At 39.9% G+C, this 12,540-nt stretch overlaps 1 protein-coding gene across 1 annotated transcript in view; it reads right to left on the minus strand.

The window, feature by feature from the left end:
• ERCC6L2 (ERCC excision repair 6 like 2) overlaps positions 1-11,286 on the minus strand; it is a 55,700-nt gene extending 44,414 nt beyond the window's left edge. Inside the window, exons 1-4 of the mRNA XM_005522739.3 lie at positions 11,027-11,286; positions 8,050-8,474; positions 3,723-3,842; positions 1,988-2,181 (exon numbers count right to left, since the gene is read on the minus strand). Of these exons, the coding sequence (XP_005522796.2) occupies positions 1,988-2,181; positions 3,723-3,842; positions 8,050-8,474; positions 11,027-11,048 (761 nt within the window). The 5' untranslated portion in view covers positions 11,049-11,286. The remainder of the gene's footprint in view (positions 1-1,987; positions 2,182-3,722; positions 3,843-8,049; positions 8,475-11,026) is intronic.
• Between the last annotated feature and the right edge of the window lie 1,254 nt (positions 11,287-12,540).

Consider the following 12,540-nt stretch of genomic DNA (forward strand, 5'->3'; position numbering starts at 1 on the left):
GGGGTAGAATGACCTATATACCATAATAATAATAAAAAATCTTCAAGTCCCTAGGAAGAGATTTACTAACTTTCACTCTTTATATATGAATATGTCAGAACCCAACCATATTCAGTTTAATATGCTGCAAAAAGTTGAAACAGACATGTTTAGAGATGTTCAGTAAAAAGCCTATCTCCTGAGCAAGCTGCATTTAGCTCACTAATGAAGGCTGATCTTGCTGCATTTTTGCTACCCACTAAATACATCCATTCATATTCAAGTTCCTACATTCCCAAAGTATGTTAAAAATTGTAGTTTCAGAAAAGTCTAACAGATGTTAGACGTTATGAACATAAGCCACCTCCTTCCATTTAAATCTCTCATACTGATTTACATGTGTAACTGAGCATATGTATTCTTATTCCAGATAGCTAATTATTTAAGAGCAGCTTTTGAGGCCAATTCATCACTGTAGTGAAGCAAGACACAAAATGTCTTCTGGTGTTGAAATCATAGGCCCAACCAGTCACATCCTCCACAGAAAGAGGTGAACCTGCATTCTGAAGAAATGTACTTGCTGATGTCACACATTAGATCTGCTCCACACATGCACCTATGTATGTCCTGACCACAGTCTATTCCATGACCAAGCATGAACAGTTCCTCAGAAGGAACACAAATAGTTAGGGGTCTGATAACAAAACTACTTTACTCTCTGATCTGTATTTCTCTGCTCTCTGTACTTCAGACCTGAGAACAGAGATGAAGATCTGATTGTTTTGATGATGGATCTCCAGACAACTACAGTACTCTCTGGGGCCTGGACCCTTCCCAACACCTGAAATGCCAAGATCTGCAAATCCACTTAAGATTAGCTGCTGAGAGCAGGCTGCTACCACCAGCCATTGACACAACTTGTACCCTACTTCCATAGACATAAAGGAAAAGGACCTCTAGGATTGGATGAGAAATGTGTGGGTTTAAATCTTAAAGCTTTTAGGGCTCAATAAATTCATCAAGCTAGTGAAAAGAGCAAATAAGGAAAATACCTTTTTGAGCATTTGCTAAAAATTACAGTGATTGTTCTCCTTACACTGCACTAAAAGACAGAAATACCTGCTATGTATCTTTCAGCTGTCATCAGCTTTCAGGCAGGCAGTTCCTGTGTCTTTCAGAGAACATTTCATAACTGTGTTACCAGCGAAGACTGGTTTTATGGGAACTATTCAAACACTTACTGCTACCAAGTGTACCATTACAAAGATAGTTGTATTGAGTCTGACTGAGATGGATTAATTTTCCCACAGCAGCCTTCATAGGTCCATGGGTAGCTGGAAAGGTGTTGTTAAGATGCCAGGGCTTTGGCTACTGCTGAGCAGTGCTGGTAGAGTATCAGTGCTGTCTCTCAACATTCCCCCCACAATAGATTGGGAATGCATAAAATCCAGGGAGGGGACAAAACGTGGCCAACTGACCCAAACTGACCAAAGGGATAACTCATCCCATATGGTATCAGCTCAGATATAAATGTTAGGGAAAGGAGGAGGAATGGGGCACTTGATATTTACAATGTTTGCCTTCCAGTGCTGAAGCCCTGCTTCCCAGGAAGTGGCTCAGCACTGCTAGCTGATGGGAAGCAGAAAAATCTACTTTTTTCCCCCCTCTTTGTGTGTGCATGCCTAAATTTCTGTTTCTGCTTTAGTAAACTACCTTATCTCAACTAAAGAGCTGTTTATCTTAATTTCTCTTCCCTGTGCAGCTGGGAAGGGGGCTGAGAGTGGCTTAGTGGAAACCTGGTGTCCAGCCAAGGTCAACCTACCAGAATTGTACAGGTTAAATTCAGTAGCACAGGAAAAATTCAATAGTTCAGGGATTATTCTCTGAAACACAGTGAGTCAATGGATTTAACAGTAAATATATTATACAGAAAAAAGTCCTTTGAAAGAACAACACACAATTAGACAGTTAAAATTCAGTGTGTACAAAAACACATTAAAACCATTACCTGTTAAATTCATCCAAATACAGGCGAAGTATCTCATATGTTGTAAGAGCAACTTCACATTTACCTTGCTTGATGCGACTCATGTCATCATCTTTTTTACTGCCATGTAAGACAGAGACCTTAAAGTATCCCCATGTGTCTAATTCATCCTTCCAGTTGTACAGCACTGAAAGAGGGGCCACTATGAGGAAAGTCTGACAATAAATAATATTATAGTATCACTTGAAAATATACTATATTTTCAATATCATAGTATCATTTGAAAAACTACAACATAGCAATTTCTTAATAACAGAAGTCAAGATCTTGACTGTTTGACTGCTCTGAGCAGTTCGACTCAGAGCAGTTTAATTCTGTAATTTCAAAAAAATATCTAAAATATTTAGATATCTAAAATATCTAAAGTTAATATAAATTCAAAAGTAATCCGTTTACTCTGAGTATGTATATCATACAGCAGAAAAATACTGTAATACTAAAATTAAATACTAAAAGGCACTACTTACTCAAATTATACTCTAACAACTGCAGTAAGATGTGAAATGCTATCACTTTGCTTTGTTATAGCATCTGTATACCATAAAATGTTTTACAAATGGAGAAAATAAAAGGATGAAGAGGGTAAGCAGCTTCCTCAAATCCACAAATCTAGTCACCAGGTGACTTGAAAACAGATAGTCCTGAAAAGGGTTAAACAAATTAGGACAGCTCTTACAATTAATTTAATATGACAGGATAATAAAATCAGTGAAGTAGGAAGTGACCTTGGGACATTTTCAGTACAACTTTACAGTCAAAGCAAGGGCAATACTTACTTCAGACCCAGGTTTTCCCAACTGTGGCCTTCAAAACCCCATAAGGGTGGATGGAGTCTACAACTCTCTGTGTCCTGTCTCAACACTAAATGCCCTCAAAGTGACATTCTCCTCTTATTCTTAGTCAGAAGCATTCCTGTTTCTTTGCACATGAACTGCTATCACTTTACCCCTTCTCCTCAGCCTGTATTTCCTGAGAAGCATGTATCCATTATGCACAAAGCTACAGTCATATGACCCATCACGCCAGTCAAATTCTGTAACTATTCCAGCAAAATAAAAATAACAATGAAAAACAGAAATCACATGGTTTCTGTAACGGGTAAAATTAAAATGATCTTCATATTTATCTCATTCACACAAAACTTCTACAAGTATATTTTATTTGCTGTCACTGTATTTGACTACCTAGATTATCAGGCAGACTTATTTCCAACATTATGACAGCCAATCAAGAATATACAGGATACCATAAGGCAATTAGAAATACGTTTTCCAAATATATGGATTTCTCATAATTAAATATGCTGTTATTACAGATATACATGCTTTTTTTAAATTTAAAAATATCACCCAACACTAATTTTCTACTCACTGACATGGGCTTTTACTCTAGCCACAAGTCTAACCCGGATACCTCCAAATGTTTTCTGACAGCGCAGATGAACAGTAGTAACAGCTTAGACAAAAACAACTAGAGTTGTTTTTGTCTAGAAAACTGAAGACTTCCCAAACACTGCTAGGAAAGGCATGAAATCCTACAGGATGTCCTTCAGCAACTACAGTATTTTAACTTTAAATTAATTTTAATTTTAAAAATTAATGTACATAAATTCCTAGAACAACCAACCAACCAACCAAAAAAATCTAAGGATTGCCTTTCATCAAAGTCCTTAAGCTAGTATCACTAAAAGTTGTACCTTCTTGGGGTTGCAATCTGAGCTCTTTTTCATTGTCCTCAGTAAAAATTCCGGCATATTATTTTCAATATCCTCATGTGTTCCCTTTTTGTGCAACACTGCAGCCAAAAATGAAATGACCTTGAGAAAGAAAACAATTCTCAGTGACTATGTACAGTAAGAAATTGAATGAATTCCACAAAAAATAAACATTTAGGACAGAACCCTGGACAGGACTTCAGAAGGTGGTTTGGTTTGGTGTGGGGAGATTTTTTTTTCACCATTTTGGTGTGGGATGCAGATAGGGGGTGTTGGTTGGTTTTAAATAAATCTGGTTTTAAAATGGGATCTCTCCCTCCCTTGGATTCCAAAGAATTCCTTGAAGTAATGATAAGAGCAATTAATTGCTCTATCTCACTATTTTATTCTTTACTTGGAAAAGTCACAAAAATACACAAGAGACAGAATATGAATGAGCCAGGAAAAAACAGAGATGAGGCTTGTCTTGCAACTCTCCTCCTTTTCAGGGTACTTAAATTTCAGATGAGAAAACAGAAGAACAGATATCCTCTAACTATCCTCTCAAGGTTATTTCTGCAGAAGGAAGAAGAGGCCTATCCTAGAGGTTTGTTTTTTTACTAATATGTAATTTTCTGTATGTTCCGTTCCTTCAAAGTCCTGTTGGTAACATCAAAATATTTTTTTTCTGTTGTGCTATATTCTCCCATCTGCCTCAAACCATTCAAGGTGATTATGAGAACATATTTATTACAATACATCACAGCAAGGACAAACATCCCAGCACAGGCTATTCCAAACTGCTCCTATCGTAATCCAAAACAGGAAGAAGGCAGAGAAAGATCTGGCCAGAACATGCAAATCCAAAATCCATTTGGGATAAATGGTATCTGTGAACTAAACACTAGCAAGGACCAGATGCATCATCAGAGAGGTACCCTTCTTTTGAAAACTCAACAGGTCCCTTTTATTCAGATAAGCCAGCTGCTACACAGCTGTTTACAGCAGGACAGAGGTAAAGCTACAAACTGTTGATTTCCGAAAAAAACAACTCTCTCCCTCTAATGATGGGGAGAAAGAGTGTGTCAGGAGAGGAGAGCGCAGAAAAGACACCTTCCTGGAAAGAGTAGTTAGATGGAGAGAAGAGAGAAGAAATCCATCATATGTATGGCCACAGAGTGAAAGAAAGGCACGTAGAATAAAAGTAACCTGAACATTTTTATACATATCTCATGAACTGAGATTGAAATGAACTGCCAGTTTGCACATGTTATTTAACTAATGACTTTTACTATTTTTTTTTAATCCTATGAGAACAATAAATCTTCATGTCTTTTCCACATTCTCCACTCCCAGAAAAATTTGCACAAATTTCTAAGAGTAGCAAAGGCAGTGAAACAGCAACTCATTATCAGAAATCTTTGGCTCTTCCAGATAAAGCAAGAAGCAACTAAAATGCCTTGATAGCAAACTAGCTTATTTTAATCACACTGAGAAACAACGTTATTCTATTTGCCTTCACTTAAACTTCAGCTTGATATGAAAGAACCATGTGGTCAGGACATTTAAAGCAAAAATCAGTCCAGAAGTACAAAGGACATTGAAATTCAAAGGATTTCTAGTGAAGTCTTTAACTCATGAATCATCCTCTAATTCAGAAACAGTAAGCTTCAGCCAACTGACAAGCATAAGACAACTTTTTTCTAAGACTATATCAGTTATTCAATGAAGTTTAAATTTCTTTTTTCATATGTACTAACCTTTTCTAAACAAGCAAATTCTACCACTTTATTTCATATCCACTGAACTGCCTTTCCCATACTCAACTTGAACATAAACACTGTGTTTTATAAAAAATACACAAGATCACAGAATCACAAAATGATAAGGGTTGGAAGGAACCTTAAAGATCACCCAGTTCCAATCCCTGCAATGGCCAAGAACGCCATTCACTAGACCAGATTGCTCAGGCCTTCATTCAACCTGGCCTTAAACACAAAGGTTACTGGAAGGCTGCAATGACATCCCCAACGAGTCTTCTCTTCACCAGGCAGAACTGCCCCAAATCTCTCCACCTGTCTTCATAGGAGAGGTGTTCAACCCCTCAGAATACCTTGTGGCTTCCCCTGGACCTACTGTCACAGGTCTACATCCCTCCTGTGCTGGGAACCCCAGAGCTGGATGCAGTGTCCCAAGTGGGGTCTCAGAAGAGTGGAGCAGAGGGGCAGAATCACCTCCCTTGACCTGCAGGACATGCTGCAAGCATACACTGCTGGCTCCTGTCCAGCTCTTCATCCACAAGAACCCCCAAGTCCCTCTTCTCAGGGCTGCTCTCTGCAACTTCTTCCCAGTCTGGGAATGCCCCAGCCCAGATGCAGCATCTTGCACTTGGACTTGTTGAATTTCATAAGGTTCTCATAGGCCCAATTCTCAAGCTTGTCCAGGTCCCTTTGGATGGCACCCCATCCTTCTGTTGAGTCAACTGCACTGCTCAGATTTGTGTCATTTGCAAACTCGCTGAGAGTGCACTGGACCCCACTGCCTGCGTCATTGAGGCAAACATTGCAGACCAGTGGTGGTCCCAAAACAGAGCCTGAGAGACATCACTCATCACCAGTCTCCACCTCAACACCAAGGCCTTGACCACAACTCTCTGGCTGCATCCAGCCAGACAGCCAACTCCTTATCCACTGCACTCTCCACCCATCAAATCCACCCATCTCCCGTTTGGAGGTATGGATGTCATGTGGAACCATATCAAAGGCCTGAGAGAAGCAGAGACATCTGTCCATCTTCCCATATTGACCATTACCATCATTACATCATATAAGGTCACCAGACTGGTCAGACACAAGTTTGCTCGCTGCCTCAGGAAAGTCTCCTCAACCTTTCTTTTCTGACCTATGTACTTATAGAATCCCTTCTTGTTATTCTTAACGTATGATACTCTTCACATAAGATACTCTTTGAAATCTCTACCTTCTGAAAACCTGACACAGATTAAAAGAAATAGGCATCAGATGTGAATTCCTCATAGGAACATACTGTCACTGTGTGCCTAGAGAATCAGCTCTGAGATTCAAAAAATGCAAGATGCAATCAAGACAACTAAATTTAGTTCCTGCCCCCCAAGTTTACTATTATCTCTCACCAATAGATAGATAGACAGATAGACAGATAGACAGATAGACAGATAGATAGATAGATAGATAGATAGATAGATAGACAGATATAAAGAGCTATTTCTTACTATGTGAAATCAGATTACTTGCAGTTCTGAGTAAAAACAGTCTTCCATAACTACTCAGTTCTTCAACTACCATGGACAAGAAACGTGGTCATGCTTAAAATGAATGCAGTTTTGTTTTAATAAGCATCTATTAACAGATCATCATCAACTATATATACCAATCCATGATACACCTCTAAATTCTCTATGCAGTTTTGACACTTTAATTTACTGTCTCCTACTAAGTTTGGTACAGGACAACACTTTTTTGCACTGAAAGGCATCTGTCAACATTCTCCTAAATGTAAGGGCAGTAGGTACCAATAACTGCCCATGAAGGAATGAGCTTGCATTGGACACATGGAGCAATAGAAAAGAGAATGGGACATACTATCCCCCACAGAACTCAAGCTGCTAACTTGATATCAGATAGACCATAGAGAATTTCCACACATAAAAACACCTCAGTTACAGTAAAATGAGTAAAAAAAGTAAGCAAAAAAGGTAAGCAAAAAGTAAGCAATTTAGGTCACACGGATTCAAAGTGTAAGGAAAAAATCCAGTTACACTTTGTCCTCTCATCAATCAAGCTGCATTTCCAAAAAAGTGATACAAGTTGCATGATATACCAAAGCACTATTTCCAGAGACAGGAGTAAAAGGGTTGGCTCTTTTGCATTCCCTGAACAGTGAAACTATTTGTTTTCAGGAAAAACAGGAGAAAGGTATTTTAAAAGCACAAGTCAGATAAGAGCCTTAAGTTCTTTTAGTGTACACTGTACACTCCACGGCAAATTGCTTTCATGATGGGCAGGTAGCAACCCTCAAAGTAAATTCAACACACTAACATTTTAACTATTGTAATTACTCATGCTTATACTAAAAGAAGCCACACCCCAGTTTTATGGCCTGTAAGGAGTAAGTCTTAAATCAGCAACAGGCTCCTGGCTCTGAGTGCTGTCCTGGACATCATGTCCTGCTCCATCCATCTCTCCAACTGCAGAGGGATGTTTAAACGTCATAAATACAATGCTTTCTAAAAACATATTTACAGATCCCAAAAAATATGATATTCTCCCACTGTAACAAACAAAAATAATACCTGTATTGTCTTTCCAAGGCCCATATCATCTCCAAGAATACACCCTCTTTTATTAGCATAGTGTCTATACAAAAACTGGGCTCCTTCCCTTTGATAATCACGCAGGTATCTGTTAATTGTATATGGGATAAAATCGCCATTGTCAGACAATTTAAATGCAACCGCAGGGGAGGGAAGATTTCGGTCAGGAAAATAAGGCTTTTCCAGATCACCCTCATCAAATATTAAGCTTTTCCAGGGTCTTCTACTGTCTTTGACTTTACAAAGTTTTGTTATTAGTACTTTCCTTTCTTCAGACTCCAAGAATGATACAACAGCAAATGATTTTCCATTCTTGTCCTTTTCAAGAGAAGTTATTGTTCCTTCATGAAGTTTTCCATTTTCAAAACCAGGAGCAAGGCATTTCTCCCCAATACGCCAATCGTCTATAAAAAAAACCAAACACACATAGTGATAAACTAGCTGGATATACGAAGTATTTAATTTCTTCATTATTAAAACAATGGATGTAAATTTAGGTGATAAAATGCATACAACTTCGTATAAAACACTTTATTGAAGGTAGCACTAGAATTAAAATAGCAATTACTGTTTACAACCAAAGCCTGAGCTAGACATATAGTTTGCTATTTTTATAAAATATTTTTATTTTATATTAGGTTATTTATAAAAATAACAGAAGGTGTATAGGAAAAAAAAAGCAAAATCCAGAGTCCAATGCATTAAGTTTACACAGTGGCTTCACACAGACAAACACAGAAGTATGTATCAAAGAAGAAAGTCCCCACATTATCCTGACAAGGAAAAACAGAACAAAATACCTCCACTAGAAAAAACAAGGTCTTCCCTCTTCACAGTAAAAAGACCTTGCAAATAATGGCCGTGCACAAGGTTTTCCAAATCTGAACTGAGAGAAAAAGGGGTTTTCTTCTGAGTTTGCAGAAACAATTTCTAATCTTGTCCTTCTAAGTCATCCCAAAACAAAGGGATACATAATTCATTTCAGAACCTTTATTGTTTCTTATCTATTTGCTGGAATAAGTTTTGATTGTTGCAAGAATGTCATTACCAACTACCGTGAGAGGCACCTTTTTTACAGGAAGGAGTGAGCCAGAGAGAATCTTGCACCAGAGCAGGTATTCATCATTCTATGACCAGTGGTAGTACATGCTCCTGGAGACATCAACCCAGACATTTTTCACAGGTAAGGAAAAAAGTTCTGAAGGCAAGAAACCCCACCTTCACCCATTTTAATGTCACTGTGTAAAAACTGGAAGAAGACTGGTTCTCCTCACCAAGTTCTAAGCACCTGAAAGCATATGCTTACAGAACTACTGTTCAAAATGTATTAATTACATTAATGGTAACCACAGCTCATTTATTAAATAGATTTAATATATACACTTAGGGAAAACAAAAGCATCCTTGTAGCCAAGCCCACTATTCTGCAGCCAGAATTGGCTCTAAGCAGATGTGCAGGTAACAATAAAAATAGTACAAGCCTACAGAACATCCCTATTCTGAAATTCTTCGGCCTCTAAAGTATTCTTTTAGTCAGAGATTTCATGGGCCACAAGTGGTTTGTCTGTTTAGCAAACCCCAGCAGACTGCTCTCTTCCAAGCAGCTCCACTCCTCTTTCAATGCATGCAGATTCCTAGAATTTGGTGACTTCTGACTAAAAATATTGTTGATCTGCTCTGGATTCGTGTCACACTTTTACCTGATATGAACTTTGATCCAAAGACCTAAACTAATGGCCCACTAGTTCTTACACTAACAAGGTCAAAAACCACAGCCTCTCCATTCAGTTCACCATTTTGCAGATTTCTTTAATAATGCCCCCATCCTTATTTGGAGTTCAGCCCCATACCTTGTGACCTGCTACATAAGCTGCTCCAAGACCTTCAGCCATTCCCTCAGTTCTTCTCAAAGACTCAAAACAAAAAAGTAACTTTTTGAGGCAAAGGGTGAAGTACAGGCTGTACGTTCAACAAATCCTACACAACTAATCCTTAAATTTCATGGCATTACTATACATCTCTCATCTCAATGCAAAAAGATGCGTACATTAACTTCTCCCAATAGCCCCTAATTCTTTCTGCAATTTCATGAGAACAGGAACCAAAATTGAAAAACTGAAACCAGCTATGTACAGCATACTGTTAAATATGCAAATTAAACTTTAAAATAGCAATGTAATTGCTTTTTTTTTTTTTTCAGTAGTGAAGGGACATGTAACATGTTTAGAGACTCTCAAGTTAAAACTATGATTTAAGACAGAGTTTTTGCTTTTAACGAAGCATTTACTTGAGGCTAAGGAGTTGCATATGACTCATCACAGCTAGAGTTCAGGCGCAAAGTGGAATAAATTATACTGAACAGTAGCTCTAGTATTATTAAGCTCCAAAACTAGGGAGAAGCAGAGAACAGAATGACAAAAAGGCTAAGACATAAAATGGTATAATGGACTCCACTGCTACAAAAGGCCAAAAAATAATGCTATTAAAGCCAAAGCATGAACTACTTACTTTAACTATCCCGAGTCACCAAGTCCTTGGCTTTTGAATTAGAACCATAATTTATGTGGAGCATAAATCTTTAAAAACAAAGAAAATTATCTCGTATGGCTTCCTAGCATGGGTACACTACACTTGCCACCAATGATGAAAGCTGGTATTTAAGATGCTTGCCAGTACTTACCCCTTTTATTACAGGTGGGAAAAATGTGCCACTGTGAACACTGACTGTACTAAATCATGGTGGTAATGGACTCCTGTCACACACTAGTTCCTTTCAACCACTAGTCCTCTGTGAAATTATGTCGCATGCCTTCTAACTGTTGAGGGTTGACCACTTAATGTATGAGTGTAAGGTTCTGTTTTCCGGTTTCGTTTTTTTTTATTTTATCCTCTAATAAACGACTGTAACAACAAAATTCGAGGATATTGTAGAGCAAGACACACGGAAGTCGCTTACCTGGAAGACCATCATCACACATTTTAATTTTTGGCTGTGCAAAGCCCGATGGGGCCCGCGGGCAGAGGCACCGGGGCCCGACGGCACCGGCGCTCTGGGGACCCACCGCCGCCCCTCCGCCGAACGGGTCACGGCATGGCGGGCACCGCGGGAACCCCCGGTGCGCCCCGGGACTCCTTGGCTGTCCCCGCTCTCGGCACCGCGGCCGGCCCCGGAAGAGCCGCAGCCAAGGAGAGCCGAGACCGCGGCCGGGGCCGCGTACCGGCCTCGCCCTGCCCGGCACAGGCACCGGCAGAGGCCCTGTCGGTATCGCGATAAGTGCGTTGCCATGGTGCTCCGTGCTTACAGGCGCCGGCGGGCAGGCGGGAAATATCGCGAGGTTTCCTGGCGGAGCGGCATGCGATGCGGCGGGAGCTATGCGGAGGGCCTGGGCCCGTTCTGCCCGGTAATGTTGTGTCAGGTTTTGGGCTCCTCAGGAGAAGAGAGACTTGGAGCTCGTGGGTTGGGTCCAGCACAGGGCTAGGGCGATGATTAGGGCCTTGGGAGCATTTCTCTTGTGAAGACAGGCTGAGGGAGTTGGGCCTGTTCAATGTCGAGAAGAGATGACTAAGAGGGGACCATATTCATGTGTATAAATATGTGAAGGGAGGGTGTCAGAGGATGGAGCCAGGCTCATCTCAGTGCTGCTGAGCAATAGGACAAGAGGTAATGGGCACAAACTGATGGTGACCATGCACAGATTATTTAGAGAGGTTGTGGGGTCTCCTTCACTGGAGATACTCAAGAACTGACTGGACACAATCCTGTGGAATGTGCTCAAGGATGACCCTGCTTGAAGTTAGGGGAAGTTAGACCAGATGACCCCCTGTGGTCCCCTCTAACCTTACCTGTTCTGTGATTCTGGGCAGCAGGGGGAAAGAGATCTGAAGTTATTCTCCGTGAAAAAAATTGGAGAGGTGAGGAATGAGGGCAAAGAGCTGGTGCAATGGAAGGCACAGCTGGCACAGTACAGAACAGCCAGCTGCACGGAGGTGATGGGTGCTGAGAGCCAAAGATCCGACATTTGGGAAGAGGAAAAAAAAAGAGAGGCACATTTCTTTTCAGCCATTCTACCTCCATCCCTGAAAACTGCTCTGCTTTCAGGAGAGCTGAACTGGACACAGTTACATTTTCCAGATTACTAAGGCAGTCAGTATCAATTACCCTGTTCTTGCTGAAAAAAAATTGGGCCCCAACAAGAAATCTATCCAGATTGACTCACATCTCAGTAGCAGTGCAATGGAGTGTTACATGAAGAATATGGCTTTCCCAGATTCCTGCTATTACTTTGACAAAATGCCTTCACATTATATAATTACATAATGCTATACTAATTTCACTTCTGAAAGTTAAATGCCTATGTTTAAGGGCCATGCAAGATCTGTTTTTATAACAGCTTTGATTTTTAATGCAGAAGACAACAAATTTGGGATGATTTCTCTGTTCCTTTTAATTATCTTTCAACTTTTATAATT

Source organism: Pseudopodoces humilis, chromosome 4 (assembly GCF_049639895.1).
Source record: "Pseudopodoces humilis isolate 2021_Gansu_Grassland_sample_001 chromosome 4, ASM4963989v1, whole genome shotgun sequence".
Taxonomy (NCBI): Eukaryota; Metazoa; Chordata; class Aves; order Passeriformes; family Paridae; genus Pseudopodoces; species Pseudopodoces humilis.